We start from the raw sequence: 16,332 nt of genomic DNA on the forward strand, positions 1-16,332 counted from the left end.
ACCCCCTTCAGTCTTCACTTCCCCTAATTCCAATAAACCGCCATTAACCAAATTAACAAGTCTATCACCATCATTAACTTTATCTTCAACCTCAATTCGACTCCCATTAGTCGCCTCAAAATCAAAACTTGCATCTCTCCCAACAACTTTAGTATGACCCACAAGCTTACTTTCCAACTTCTGAATCTCAACCCGCTCCGATTCGGGTTCCTTTTCGATATCAGGTATGTTAGGCTGACCAAAACTCAACAGAGTTCCAAGCAGAACAAAAGTGGACACAATAACAGGAGAAGCAGATAGCAAAACCAAAAACAATACAGGAAACAATAGGTACATCGAAAACACAAAAACAATCATACCCACAAGAACCGGATGTCTAACAACTGACCTGAAGCAAACTATGATCAAACTGCTAACATACTTTTTGAACAATTCAGCACCCATTTCAAACTTATTGTGAACTCACTGTAACAAATAACAAATCAGCATAATAGATCGGTCAATTTGTAAGATATTAAGATATTAACAGAGGATCAAGATTGTTGAAGACCCAAAATGATGTGCACAGTAATCGCGGGTTGTGGCTGTGGTGGTGACGGTGGTGGTGGTGGTGTTGATGGTGGTGGAGATGCAAGTGGTCTAGATAGAAAGAAAGATGAGAGAGTGATGAAGTTGCAGAATGTTTTGAGAGATAGAAAGAGACAAGGGGAGAAAGATATATAAAGAGAGAGAAATCTAATAATAATTTATTTTTTATTTTTTAATCATAAGGGTATTTTGGTCATTTAACAATACTTAACCAAAAAATTCTAACAGTGTTAAAAATTTGGACTCAGACGGTTAAGAAAAGTAGCTATAAAGACTCAGGGGGTTAAACATTTTGATTTTAGACTTAAGTGGTTAAAACCACTAAAACGCATGAACTCAAAAATTAATTTACCTTAATTTTTTTTTTTGAAAAAACCGTTTTTTTTTAAACCGGTTTGTATGTTAACCGGTTTTAAGAACATATCGGTTATTAATATATTCTTCGAATAAATGGTTATTAATAACCGAAACCGGTTTTGGCTTTTAACCGGTCTGTATACCTCTACTTTCTGACTGAAGCAAAAGCCTAAACACCTGATCGTTAACTTGTTGATCACCATTGAGTGGGCTTGGGCTGGCCCAGTTTGATGTAGTTGCTAGTAACCGAGTGAAAACCCACATAATAATAGTACGGTCGGAACAGGATTGGATTTGGTCGTCAATTCTTCTTCTCAGTGATTGAAAATCAAAATTTAAAAAGAGATCCCGCCTACGCAGTCAGTCAGATCCAGAGATGGAGAAAATATGCGTTGCAGTGAGGGTGAGGCCCCCTGTAAGTGAAAGTGTAGATCTCGCTGCCGCTGCTTGTAGTCATTGGAAGGTGGAGGACAACCGTATTTCGCTGCATAGGTCTCTAGCCGGCACCCCTCTTCCCCCGGCTCTTTCCTATGCTTTCGGTACATACAACTCCTAATTAACCCTAAACCCCTTCTTTCTTTCAATTTTCTTTCTATTACTCATAATTTGTTTCCAGATCATGTTTTCGACAAGGATTCCTCCAATTCTAGCGTTTATGACCTCCTCATCAAGGATATCATCCATGCCGTCCTTCAAGGCTTCAATGGTACTTACTACTCATTCATTCATGATGTCCTACCCCTACCTTTAAGTTCAAATGAATTATTATGTCCTGTGCTATGCAGGTACTGCATTCGCATACGGACAAACAAGTAGTGGTAAAACATTTACTATGAACGGATCTCACAATGATCCCGGAATTATTCACCGTGCTGTCAGAGATATATTCTCCAACACAAACATGGTATGCTGCTGCTATCTTCTTATATTACTTTTTGTAACCTAGAACTAGAATATTGTGTAATAATTACTATAAACCTTTGCAGTCCACTGAGAGGGAGTTTCTCATAAGAGTCTCTTACATGGAGATATATAACGAAGAAATCAATGACCTTTTTGCTGTTGAGAATCAGAAACTGCAGATTCATGAAAGTTTGGAGGTCATTCATTGCTCCATACATACAACACATTCTTCTTATTATTATTATACATGCTGATGGACCTTCTTTTCCAGCGTGGTATATATGTTGCAGGCCTTAGGGAAGAGATCGTTAATAGTGCTGACCAAGTACTTAAGCTCATTCAAATGGGGGAAGGTTTGAGTCTCTTGTACCATCCATCTTAGTTAACAACCATATATCACTAGTATACTTGAAACTGCTTCCTTCTTTCAGTTAACAGACACTTTGGCGAGACCAATATGAATGTTCGAAGTAGCAGATCCCACACAATCTTTCGGATGGTATTTCCTTACTTGTTGACATATAATAACTTTTAATACTCTTATGCCCTTGTATTTAATAGTCTTATGCCCTTGTATGCATCAGGTGATTGAGAGCAAGGGGAAAGACTCAGCTTTGGATGATGCTATTCGTGTTTCTGTCTTGGTTTGTAATCTTTTATCTTTAACTTGGCTACAATAATTTAACTTAAAAACATATCAATGTCTTGACTTTTTCTTCTTTATTTGGCCGGCAATAGAATTTGGTAGACTTAGCTGGATCTGAACGGATTGCCAAAACTGGAGCTGGTGGAGTTCGATTGAAGGAAGGAAAGCACATAAACAAGAGTTTAATGATTCTTGGCAACGTCATTAATAAATTGAGTGATGGTGCCAAGCAAAGGTACTTGTCCAAGTCTATTTGCTGCAAACAGCAACTTGAAATCAAGGTTTAAAAGAACGGAAACGAGTTTCGAGGCGTTTTCCCTTCGCCTCACAAGGCGTAAGCCTTGAGGCGAAACGAGGCGTAAGGCCGAGGCGGTATTAATAAATAAATATAAAAATTATATATATTATAAATATAATAATACTAACTAATTTCATCATCAGATTCATCAAAATCATCAAAAACACACTTAAAAAAGATATGAAATGCTTGAAATTGACACAAAAAGTCAAAAATATCAAAACAACTATCAATATCCCCGAGGCGCAGCTTTCTTAGCGCCTCAGCCCCTCTGATGCGCATATACATTAAAAACACCATGAGGCACGCCTCAGACTCGTTTTTTGGCCGTTTCGCCTCAAGGCGCGCCTTGAGGCGCACACCTCAAACGTTTTTTAAAACCATGCTTGAAATATATCTTTAATACTTGACGTAACATAACATTCTTCTTACTTAAAAGTATATCCTAGAGTAGTTTGCAAATGTCATCTATAAAAGAACACGAAGTTGATTAACTAATAATAAAGTTGCAACATCTTATTTGTAGGGGACATATTCCTTATCGTGATAGCAAGCTCACCCGTATCCTTCAACCTGCACTTGGTGGCAATGCGAAAACTTCAATTATCTGTACTGTGGCACCAGAGGAGGTATAGCTCCTACATCATTTTATTGTCATTTTTTCTTCTTACACACTGATGTTTTTTTGTTTAACTGGTAGGTTCATATAGAGGAAACAAAGGGAACCCTTCAGTTTGCCAGTCGAGCTAAACGTATTACAAACTGTGTGCAAGTAAACGAGGTTGGTCTTGCTCTATCTTAATTATGACTGTAGAATATGATGCTGTAGCTTTTGTGCCTACTGTATTAAAGAGACCACCATTTTGGTCTAGGTTGTTAAAGGCACAAGGTGCACCCGAGTGTCTCCTAGGTGCAAGGCGCAAAAAAGCACATGCCTGAGAAAAGGAAAAAAAACAGTAATAGTAATAGTAATAAAATTATCAAATAGGAAGACAATATCAATAATTTGATATTATTTTACAAGTACAGTATAGTAAAATAAACAAGGGTTTTTGGCTATAAAGGGAAGCATAAGCTAGTTCAGGCCTTGTTTAGGTTGGCTAAGCCTGTTTCAGTCCATTTTTGCACCTTGACATACTGAAGCGCTCACCTCACCTTGCGTGGATCAAGGGACCTATGTTGTCAAAAGCGAGCTAGGCGCGCGCCTAGGCGCTCACGCGCAGCGAAGCGCAGCTAAACCGCCTGGTGGAGAGCTAGGCGCAAATCTGCGTCTTTTTTAAAAAAAAAACAGCCTTAAACAAGAAGGGCCGGCCATAGTTGTCAATATCGATCGTAGCGATCGCTATAGCGCGCTATGTAGCGTATAGGTATAGTGTCGCTATTAGGGTTGTAGCGATGGATAGTGACACCTTATTTTTATTTTTTTTAAATACAAATAGCAATTAAATATAGCTATAAAATAGCTGGATTTTAGGTTTTTGTTAAACTATGCAGTTAATCTCGGCGATATCTCGGTGATATCTCGGCGATATCTCGGTTATCGGCCCCTCACCAAAATATCGGTTTCCGATATCGGTCATATATCGGTCAACGATAATATCGGTGGTCAACGCCGAAATATCGGCCGATATCTTGCAAAACCGTATCGGTTGTCTCGGCGATATCTCGGCTGGGCCAATTTTGTATAAAAAAATTCTGGATTTCAGCAAAAAAACGAAGTTAAATTCTGGATTTCAGCAAAAAAAACGAAGTTAAATATGGTATAAAAACAGCCTCACGCGGGACCCGGGGTTTCGGAGCTGCATTCGTGTCCGCAGGATGCGCGGGCACGCACGAGTTCAACCGATATTTATTTATGCATGATATTAGACTTCTAGTATATATATAGGCTCTAGATATGAATATAAATATAAATATATATATTTATGCATGGTATTAGAAATTACCGATATCTCACCGATATCTCATATATCGGTCCTTGACCGATAACCGGTATTTTTCCGCATTAACTGCATAGTTGTTAAATACACGTGTAAAATAGTACATATACTAGGGTATTTTTATATAATAAATACATATACAATTTTTAAGTTTTTTTTTCCTAGTGTATCGCTATTTATAAAATAGCCGTCCGCTACTTGTCGCTATTCGCCATTAACAACTTTGATAACACACATCCAAACACCCCATAAATGTGGCTTAAATATAAGTGCAATAGGCTTTGACTTTCTGTTAGGCGGTGCAATAGACCAAACCACGTAAAATTTGGTGTTCTCTATTTTTCTGTTTGTTGTGCATCGTGTTTGTGTTTGCGTGTGACTATTTCAGTGGAAACATCACAGAGCCGCAACAGACAGCACCCCGATGCTGCTGTGTTTTTGTTTCATCCGTGATACCCAATCCTAGCACCGAGTTCTGTCAACAACCGCCAACCTTGGTTTTAAAATGCGCAATGCGCTCCGATGCGTTTTGATCCCAAAAGCTGATGGGCAATGCGTGATGCGCGCGCATCACGTATGCGAGGCGTTTGTTATTTAAAAAAATATTTATAGATAATATTTTAACTTGTTAACTTTAAACAATTAAAGTTTAGAGATTAAAATAAATAAATACAACAAAATAGCTCTATTACCATGAAAGAAGTTCAATATAACCAAAGTAAGCCTTGAACTCTTAAGTGTACAAGTAGTCTATGCAAAAGGTACAAGTAATCTATGTAGGAACTCATTTAACAACTTCATCAGCTCATTGTACAAGCTTGTTAAGCACATTCTACAAGCTCCTTGTACAATTTTACTCAATAGTGGTCGATGTCAGAAAAAAGCGCGCACCAGGGCGCATCATGCTAGCGAATCAGGAGCGCATTACGCGATTTAGAGCGCCTCAGCATCGTTCGCATCACGCATTATGCGCGTGTTTTAAAACCAAGCCGCCAACAACCGTCAGCCGCTGCCACATCAGCAGCCATCGCTGCAGCCGGCAGCCCTTTTCTCCGCAACTGGAACAGCAGCCGCTGCTGTTCTTCCGTGTTTCTGCTCCATCTTTTTCTGTTACAGCCGTAGTAATACCCAACGCTTTTTTCTAACGATATATAGATTGCGCTTCTGTGCATTTGAGCTCCGATTTATCTTTTTTGTTCTGATAATAGCTAGATAGTTGGTTGGACTAATGCATGACATGCTAGAACCTTTGTTGTTTTTAGTATATTTGTCGAGGGACGGATGAAGTCAAACCTTTCTTCTATCCCGGAAGATATTTACCAATGAATATGAGTAAAAATATGTGGGAATTTACTAGGTATATGTTTGTCTGTTTATAAAAAGGTGGTTAATTTTAATAAGTAAAACATTTCTAATATTTTAACAATAATGTAGAAACAGTTTGCTTAATTAAGATTCCGTTCATCAATGATTTCACAAATGTGGAGTCTGGAGAATGTTATTTCCACTCCCTTGATAGCATTCCCTGTAGACTGATTACACAACCTAACTTAATGGATTAAGCTTAACGTTGTTTGAAGTTTTGCTTGTAATAGTTATTGCTTGATGCTTAGAAATATGTGTTTTTTAGTTTGGTAACAAACTAACAATGTAACATGGTATAGTTTCAACTGTCAATATTAAATCTTACAAGATAGTTTGTATTTTATAAACTACCACTATTTAGTATATGAAAATTGGGAAGTTAGTTTCTTAGTACTCTATTCTGGACACAGCTTTGGATGGCTACCATAGTTGTCAAGAGCGAGCGTAGCGATCGCTATAGTGCCCTACGTTGTGTATAGGTCTAGGCTCGCTATTAGGGTTGTAGCGATAGATAGCGTCATAGCGATTTTTTTTTGTTTTTTTAATATAAATAAAATTAAATATAGCTACAAAATAGCTGGATTTTAGGTTTTTGTTAAGTATACATGTAAAATAGCATATATATACATATAAATTAAAAAAAAAAATTCTAGTGTATCGCTATTTATAAAATAGCCGCCCGCTATTTATCGCTATTCGCTATGTAGCATATAGGTACCTTATCGCTATTTGTCGCTATTCGCCATTAACAACTATGGGGACGGCCTGAAACGTTAATTTAGAGAGGGTAGATACTGAGGGACAACAACGCTTTATTATGCTGCTCGTCTTGTGTATGTTCGACAAGATAGATTTTGATCATATACAGTTAAAGAGGGGTAGAAGATAGTTCTTTTTAAGAGTTGCAAATGCACACACAACACGAGATAGAATTTGGTCAGATCTTCTTGCTTTGAGCTATGTTGGTCAGGTTAAGGAGAGACAATCTTGCTGGTAAATTGTTAGTTTAGGGGTGTAGTTGAGCTGGCCTAAGCTCGAGCTCGGCTTTTCTAATATAAGAAAAGATACACTGGGAAAACTGAAAAGGAACTTACACACATGGCTTGTCTGTGCTACCTAAGAAGTGTAATGCTTTGTGTCTATAAGAAAAGAAGTATATGCATTGTCATTGTGTTTTGTAGTATATGCGTATTTCATTCCTTTGTGACTAAACAATGATGTGGTCAACAAATGTGGCATAGTTGGCTTCAACAGGCTCCTTGGTTTTAAAAAGTGAGAGGCGCCCAAAAGCGACGAGGTTTAAAACCAAGGCGCGAAGCGCAGAGCGCAAAAACGGCGGGCTTTTAGTACCTGAGGCGTAAGCTGATTATATATATATATATATATATATTTATATATCCCAAATAAACTTGGTAATGATTGTATTATTATTGTGTAATTGTGATTTTCAATGATTACAATAGATGGATATATATAGACTTAGGTTAAACAACTAGGGCCGGCTGATATAGACTAGGGCCGGGCCTAAGTATCTACTAAATACATTGACTAATATTCCCCCTCAAGCTAAGGCCGGGACCGGACCTTTAGCTTGGACTTCAGCAATAGAAAACGATCTGATGGTAATGGTTTTGTGAACACATCCGCAATCTGATCATGAGTGGAGATAAATTGAACAGATAACTTCCTTTGAGCAACCTTCTCTCGAACGAAATGAAAATCTACTTCTACATGCTTTGTTCGGGCATGAAAAACCGGATTGGCAGATAAGTACGTGGCCCCCAAATTGTCACACCATAGGATTGGAGCCATCCGCATGGGAACACGGAGTTCAGTCATCAGGGTCTCGAGCCAGGTTAGTTCAGCAACTGTATTCGCCAGAGCCTTGTATTCAGCCTCAGTAGATGACCGAGAGACAGTCCTCTGTTTTCTGGCTGACCAAGAAATAAGGTTGGATCCAAGATAAATAGCATATCCCCCAGTGGATCGACGGTCATCTGGACAGCCAGCCCAGTCTGAGTCAGAGAAAGCTGTTAAATTGTGAGCATCGGTGTAGGCATGTAGAACAGACGAAGAAGAGCTGGAGATCAGAAGGCCATGATTAGAGGTCCCGTGTAAATACCGGAGGATGCGCTTAACAGCAGACCAATGGTTTTCTGTAGGGGAATGCATGAACTGGCAAACTTTGTCGACCGCATAAGTAATATCAGGGCGAGAAAGTGTGACATATTATAATGTCCCAACCATCTGTCTGTATTTTACTGGATCATCAAATGGAGAACTATCACCAAGAGACAGAGAGACGCCAGTTGTGCATGGAGAGGGGACCGGTTGTGCTTTGGACATATTTGCACGAGCCAACAATTCATTTATGTATTTCTGTTGGGAGAGAATGATGTCGGACCCACTTCGAACAACTTCAATGCCCAAGAAATAAGATAATTGGCCCATGTCTTGGATTGCAAAAGTCTGACCAAGAGACCGTACAATATGATCAATAGCACGGTTGTTGTTACCTGTCAGAATAATGTCATCGATATATACAAGCATATATAAAAGCGTCCCTTGATGTGAGTAGATAAACAAGGAGGGATCGGTTTTAGATCCCTTGAACCCGAGACTGACTAGGGCAGCCGAGAGCCTTTCAAACCCCTGCTTAAGGCCGTACAGAGATTTATGTAGCAGACAAACATGATCCGGTTTTGTAGGATCAACAAAACCCGGTGGTTGTTTCAGATAGACCGTTTCTTTGAGGTCCCCATGTGAGAAGGCATTCTGGACGTCTAGTTGTCGCAGGGGCCATTGTTTTGTTACAGCTAAAGAGAGGACAACTCTGATGGTGGTAGACTTCACCACCGGACCGAAGGTTTCGGTGTAATCTAGGCCAGCCTGTTGATGAAAGCCCTTGGCCACCAAACGCGCCTTGTAACGCTTAATGTTCCCATGTTGATCCCGTTTGACCTTATAAACCCATTTGCAGTCAACAATATTTGTATTAGGGGATCGTGGAACCAAAGACCAGGTACCATTACGAATAAGTGCAGAGTATTCTTCCACCATAGCCTTACGCCAGTGAGATTCTTTGTTGGCAATGGTAAAGGAGGTAGGTTTAATGTCGGGTGAGGTAGTAGATGTATGAAAGGAAGATGGTTTATAAGGGTTGGTTTGTTTGGGGTTTGGCCGTAGGTTGGAAGGCCGGTGGCGAGGAGGTGGGGCGGGTTGGTTCGGTTGTGGGTGGGCTGTAGTTGTGGTAGAGTTTGGTAGCTGGTGGGCTGGAGTAGGATGGGCAGAGGTGTTTGAGTAGTGATCAAAGGCATTTTGTGACGTGGTCGACTGAGTTTTTGGGCGCCGGGAATAGGTGGTTGGTGGCTGATCGGTTGTTGGTGGAGCCGGTTGTTGGGATGTTTGGGCTGAGTGGGATGGGATGGATTGGTCCGGTGTGGAAGAGGTAACCGGTTGTGTGGTGGTGTGGTGTGGGGTTGGGTTGGTTGTGGTGTAGGGTCGGTTATGGGACTGGGTGAGGTTGGAGCCGAGGAGATGTCAGGTTGGAAAGGAATGTTTTTAGTAGGGTAGGAGGAGACATACGGGTTGGGCTGTGAAGGACTGGGTGAAGAATCGGTGGGATTGGTACCGAAAGGAAATGTGTTTTCCTGGAACCGAACGTGGCGTGCAATATAGATACGTTCGGTGGCTGGGTCAAGGCAACGGTATCCGTGATGAGTGGTGTTATATCCAAGGAAGACACAAGGTGTAGATCGGAAATCCATTTTATGTGGATTATAAGGCCGGAGGTAAGGGAAGCATAGACAACCAAAAACTCGAAGGAAGGAGAAATCGGGCGTACGTTTGAATAGGTATTCAAAAGGAGACATGGTGGATTGTGTACGGGAAGGCATTCGGTTAATGAGGTAGACAGCAGTTTCAAAGGCATAATGCCAAAAACGTTGTGGAACATGTGCCTGAGACATGAGTGTTAAACCGGTCTCAACCACGTGACGATGCCGGCGTTCAACAATACCATTCTGTTCACTGGTATGAGGGCAAGAAAGACGGTGAATAATACCAATGGAGGTGAGAAAGGAGGACATGTTTCGGGATTCTCCTCCCCAATCTGATTGGACGGTTTTAAGTTTAGTGGAAAATTGTCGTTCGGCCATAGTAACAAATTGTTGAAATGTGGCGAAAACATCAGACTTGCGTGTCAAAGGGAACCACCACATAAATCTAGAGAAGTGGTCAACACATAATAAAAAGTAATGGTGACCATCACAGGAAGGCACGGGGGCTGGACCCCAAACATCACAAAAGACTAAATCCAGAACATGAGTACTCTTATAATTAGCGGGTGGTAAATGAAGTTTTGTAGATTTGCCAACCAAACATGGATTACAATTAAAATCAAACGTTTTAGTAGAAACAGGTAAATGAAATTTAGAAAGCATAGTCTTGAACAATTGAGCATGTGGGTGTCCCAATCGTTGATGCCAGGTGGTTGTAGAAGCACGAGTTGTGGAGAAAGCAAACTTTGGAATGGGCTGTTTTGCTGGAAGTTTGAGAGTGTAAAGTCCGCCTTCACTTGGACCCATGAGGAGGGTAGTGTGTGTAGACGTGTCCTTCACAGAAAAAAAAGTGGCATAAAATTCAAAATAAACATGATTATCTTGACAGAATTTTTGAACAGAGAGTAAGTTTTTTTTGAGTGCAGGAACATGAAGGATGTCTTTTAGGTGAAATGTTTTGTTTGGAGAGGTAAAAGTTTTGGAACCAATATGTAAAACAGGGAGGGGCATACCATTGTCAACGTGAAGACTTTCATCACCAAAGTAAGGCTCGACGTAGTCTAAACTGGACGTATCTAATGATGAGTGTCCATTGGTTCCGGTATCCGGAAGCCAATTGGTAGTGGGAGCTGGTGAGCGATAGTCTGCATAATTAGCAGACGGTTGTCTTGACCGGATGGTAGACGGGTCCCTGTTTGGACTTTGAGAAGGGACATGTCCTATCCCACACCTGTTGCAAGAGCCATAATCCATGTTTTGATAAGATGCCCAACTAAACTGACCTGAGTTACGAGTTCCCTGGCTGTTGCGATTGTTGTAGTTTCTTCCACCTCGACCACGATTACCCCGACCACGGTTATGATTTGTAGAGGCAGACCTGGTTGTGTAGAAAGCCTGAGATGGAGGGCTGTTGGAGGAGCCCGAAAGAGGCTGCAATTGATACCCTAAACGGGCAACAAGCTGCTGAATTGCCTGGACAGTATCAGAAGAAGCTGATGGTGAGTTGGCTGATGTGGCAGCCGTGAAGGCTTGGGCAGGGGCTGGCTCAACAGCAGATTTGTTAATTAAAAACTCGTGATCAGCAAGAAGGCCTGGAAGTTCATTAAAGACAGCCGTGAATTGTCGTGCAAATAAGGCCTGTTTGACTCCGTTGTATTCTTCGCGAAGGCCTGCAACAACTAGCATAACGATGTCTTTATCTGGCATGGGATGACCAATGTTGGCGAGAGCATTGGCATATTCCTGTGCTCTAGAAAGATAAGCTGCTGAGGTTTCATCTCCTTTCATCTGGATTTTTAAGAGCTGCATTCGCAGTGTAAACTCCCTGGAAGAGGTTTGTGGAGCATATGCTCGTTCAAGACCGAGCCATAGGTCACGCGAGGTGACTCCCTGGATGTGTTGAAACGAAGATTCAGAAATAGTGGACATGATGAGCATGCGGACATGCGCATCATTTGACAGCCAATTTGTATGGTTTGGATTAGGTTGGGCGGTGGGAGCTGTTCCTTCAGCGTCTTTTCCAGTGGCAGAGGAGGCAGTAATGGTGGCCGGGGGACATGGAATCGAACCGTCGACATAGCCGAACAGGCTGTGTGTGACGAGGAAGGGCTGTAGCATGAGTTTCCAATGTCCATCGTTGGAAGGGGAAAGGGTAAAAGCAAATTTGTGAGAGTTATGTGAGGTTTTTTCTAGGGTAGTAATGGCTGCGATCTGTTGATCAGCCATGATTGTCGGCAGGAAAAAAAAAGGATTGAGGAAGGTACAAGATGACGGCAGAAGGAAGGTACAGAACCCTAGGCTCTGATACCAAGATAAACTTGGTAATGATTGTATTATTATTGTGTAATTGTGATTTTCAATGATTACAATAGATGGATATATATAGACTTAGGTTAAACAACTAGGGCCGGCTGATATAGACTAGGGCCGGGCCTAAGCATCTACTAAATACATTGACTAATAATCCCATAGTTTTTTAGCTTTCCCTACCCAAAATATAGCTACAAGTAAGGTTTTTTATGATTTTAGCGGCATGTACAAGCCAAAAAACACAAGGTACAACAGTTAGATGCATAAGAACGCCTCAGGTACGAGAGGCGCGCCCCTCAGGCCAAAAAAGCTCAGAAAAATCCCCAAAAAGCGCGCCTTTTTAGCGCTTCTTGTAATTACTCTAGGCGCTGAGCGAAAAAGTCCCAGGGTGTGCGCCTCGCGCTTAAAACCAAGACAGTCTCTGGACCTAGTTTATGCTATGAACCATAGTTATTAAAGGTGCTAGGCGCACTCAAGGCGCTTAGGCCTCGCTTAGGGCCTAGGCGCAAAGCGCAAAAAAAGCAAGGGCTTGAGAAAATATAAGCGCAAGATGAAAAAATATTAAAAATATATTATATATTAGAAAAATAATACTATTCTTCAAATAAAATAAACAAACGCTTTTATATAACATTTAATGTGATCTATTTAGTGCCAAAAGTTCTAAAATTAGTACCAAAAGTTCTAAAATATTAGCGTATTAGTGTAGAAAGTTAGTTTTCCTTAGATAAAAGTAAAAATCTGGCTGGAATCTTGCCGGAATTTAAAGAATTTGGCCGGAAACTCTCCGAAATCTAGGAATCTGCGCTTGAACCATCACTTGAAGGATTAAAGCGCAAGTGGCTCGACTTAAAGCGCAATTGTCTCGCCTCGCCTCGCCTGGAATATGGGCCTAGGCGCAAGAGGCGATGGCTTTTAACAACTATGCTATGAACTGTGTTTGTACTTAAGACATTAGGACCAAAGTTAGTTTTTATATGGCCCAAACATAATTCTACTTTCTTCTTATTTATATGGAGCTTGACGCTTTGGCCGTACAATTATGTTGCGGATTAGAAGCACATATTGACTGTTTATCTATGTTTTGGCCATTTTGTTGCCCATTGTTATTGGAGCTACAGATTCTGACGGATGCTGCATTACTGAAGCGACAAAAACTTGAGATAGAGGAATTACGCATGAAACTTGAGGTGAAGTGTTTATTTTGTTTAGACTTGAGGTAGTGCCAGCCAGCAAGGCTAGAACTTAAATGTAGTGAACTACTTTGATATGTAGGGATCTCATGCGGGGGTTCTGGAACAAGAGATCTTGAAACTGAGAAATGATATGCTCAAGGTAAGCTTCTTTTATGTTATGAATGATTATAGTTAACTCAGTCAGTTGAGTTGTTTATGTTTCCATTTATCAGTATGAGGTAGAGCGCGAAAAGCTTGCTATGGAATTGGAGGAGGAGAAGAGGAAATCACACAGAGCCCAGGTAAGCAACCACCTTTCTCCTATTATTATTCGTCTAACCCTGGCTGGCTGATAATTTAGATTGTTTGTTTGTAGGGTAGTGAATCTTTGACACAATCTCACAAAGAAGACTCTTTTAGCACACAACAAGGAGATGCATTCAGTACCCCTACTTTTAAACCAGCCCCACATGCATTTGTTGCTAAAAGATCTTCTTATCATTCTACAACACCTGAATATAGCCCTCTTCCATATGAATTCGGTGAGGTTGCTGACGAAGACACATGGTTCAAGATGAACAACGGCTTCATAGCTGACCTTGATTCAATTCGTATGACTCCAGCAAAACAAGTTTCTTCCGTTCCATCAATTGATGTAAGTTTTCACTTTTCAAGGCAACTTTGAATTAATAATGCTGTTAGGCATAACACGGATGGTCTTTACAGGATTGCCAAATTGGTAATTACAAACAAGTTGAGGATCTGCAAAGACAAGTGCAGGAAGCTATTGCTGAAAAAAATGAATTTATGGTTAGTTTCTTTTTTAGAAGAGGGAAGGGCAGGGACATTATTTATACGTGTTCCTTCACTCCTTCCTTTTGTTAGTTCCCATGTGCATAACAACAAGGATATTATAATTTATTACAGAAACTGCATCAAGAGCAATTAGTGTTGAACAACCAACTGACGGAAGAGATATCAAAACTTAAGAAAGAAGCTCAGGAAGTTCATCAGAGGTTGAGGGAGTCTTGCAAAGCTGTAAATGAGGAGATATGCTCTACTTTTCAGGTAGATTGCAAAGCCACAACTACTGAGGAGAAAATTCATATGCATAATGAATCTTATTATTGACTTGAACAGAGTGTGGATGACGACGACGACAAGTCCACAACTGCAAAATTGTCTTCTAGAACAAGTGAATTCGTCATGTTTCTTATGTCAACTTTGGAAGCGAATGTGTCTATGGCTACCCACAAGAATGAAGAAAATAAAAGCAGTTCCAGAAAAGATAAAGATGGCAACAAACACAAGGTAGATGCCTGGACAAGTTACTACTACATGCGCATTTTAAAATTATTCATCATCTTAATCTTGAGTTGTAGTCTCTCCTACATTTTATACAGGTATATCATATTCTGCTTAGCACAGTCACAACACAATTTTTTTAACGATTAGAACATAAATACAATAATAGCTTTTAGGTTTGTGATTATCATCATAACTAGGTTAGAAAAACATGATGGTTTTCTAGAAATTCTGCTCTTTAAAAAGACATTGTGTATTCTCAACTTAAACACTAATCACTCGCTTTGGATAGCATCATTCAATATAAAACGCCAAATATATTAGCGCAAGTGGTCTTGGGGCCATACCAAAAACGGCAAAACGAAAGGGTTTGCTCAAATAATCTACTTCTGTTCAAATAACCTATTGTTCTTTGTATCACTTTCAACAAGTCCAGTCCAGTACGTGAATGTTAAAACGTGAATTCAGGACTGCACACAAATTGCTTCTTGGAAGACGGAATTGAGTGGTGAAATCAAGGAAATATATGAGAGGCTAGAGCAAGAGTTAGATACTAACAACCACCTTCTAGAAGCTTCTAAAGAAAGAGTTGTTGGTCTTGAAAGGGAGTCTCGGATCTTATTAGCAGAAAGAGATGATCTCCAACTAGCTGTATCTGATTCATCAAAAAGGCTTGCATCATTGAGTCAGCAAAATGAAAAGATTTTTCAGGATTTGGCTTGTGAAATTCAGAGGAGGAAAGGTCTAGAGGAAGAAATCAAACAGTTTAGTATTGCTTTTGCGTCTCGCCAAAGGTCACTCATTTCATTCCATTGTGACTTCAAATCTAAGTTAGATCATTTGAAAGCTCAAAGCCCACCCAAGTCTTCTATTGGAGGAAGGAATTTTCTCTAATTCATGTAAAACTACTATAACTACTTTTCATGTATCTAAGTATTTTCAGATTTTTTTTTTTTGTTATCTGTCCCATTTTCCACCTTAGTCAAAATGTAATGCCTAATAGTAGAATTTGTGTAAGAATTCTTGCATCATTTTAAAGGCTTGTATATTTATGTGTTTGATGAATTCCACCTTAGTCAAAATGTAATGCCTAATAGCAGAATTTGTATAAGATTTATAGAATATTGCATCATTTTAAAGGCTTGAATATTTATGTGTTTGATGGATAAGTTACATTAAGCTATAAATAAGCAAAGAAAACCTAATCAACCTACAATTTGAACACTAGTCATATAAACGAATCATCCAAATCTTTACATAAGATAACTATGTCGTTTTGTATCTTGCAATGAATCTTTACTAGTCAACAACATGGCTTCAATCAGGGATGAGCATTTCGGTACCCACTTTTTGGCGTTTTCGATCTTGGTACACTAATGTCCAGGTACTTGCACTATACCGAGCATTTTTAGTACCGGTACCCATATTTGATGATTTCGGTAGGGCTGACAAATCGTATCTTAACGAGTTTAACAGGTCTCTGACGACGCGAACAACACAAGTTCTAAACATGGATACGACTTATTTAGCTACATTATATCCAATGTCTATAACACAGTTGTATGTTTTATATACTAAGAAGGAGAAATGATGGATCATAACATTCTAATCATGTCTTATACATGTTACCCATCGTCAGCCCTAATTTTCAGTACTGGTACTACTG

The 16,332-nt window shown here is 40.0% G+C and overlaps 1 protein-coding gene across 5 annotated transcripts; it reads left to right on the forward strand.

Annotated features, from left to right (window-relative positions):
- The first annotated feature begins 1,200 nt into the window (after nt 1–1,200).
- On the forward strand, nt 1,201–15,742 carry LOC110942436 (kinesin-like protein KIN-7N). 5 transcript variants are annotated; one of them, XM_035989796.1, is made up of 18 exons: nt 1,201–1,484; nt 1,562–1,651; nt 1,731–1,849; nt 1,932–2,045; nt 2,120–2,201; nt 2,280–2,347; nt 2,433–2,492; nt 2,587–2,729; nt 3,319–3,421; nt 3,493–3,573; nt 13,308–13,376; nt 13,462–13,521; nt 13,595–13,663; nt 13,738–14,016; nt 14,088–14,171; nt 14,289–14,429; nt 14,502–14,764; nt 15,103–15,240. In XM_035989796.1, the coding sequence occupies exons 1-18, from the start codon at nt 1,322–1,324 to the stop codon at nt 15,119–15,121; spliced, it is 2,007 nt and encodes a 668-aa protein (XP_035845689.1). In that variant the 5' UTR covers nt 1,201–1,321; the 3' UTR covers nt 15,122–15,240. The 5 variants fall into 5 exon arrangements, with proteins under 5 accessions (XP_035845689.1, XP_022039905.1, XP_035845690.1 ...); XM_022184213.2 differs by having other exon boundaries at nt 1,202–1,484; nt 15,135–15,742; XM_035989797.1 differs by lacking the exon at nt 15,103–15,240 and adding an exon at nt 14,836–14,857 and having other exon boundaries at nt 1,202–1,484.
- The last annotated feature ends 590 nt before the right edge of the window (nt 15,743–16,332 follow it).

Source organism: Helianthus annuus, chromosome 5 (genome assembly GCF_002127325.2).
Source record: "Helianthus annuus cultivar XRQ/B chromosome 5, HanXRQr2.0-SUNRISE, whole genome shotgun sequence".
Taxonomy (NCBI): domain Eukaryota; kingdom Viridiplantae; phylum Streptophyta; class Magnoliopsida; order Asterales; family Asteraceae; genus Helianthus; species Helianthus annuus.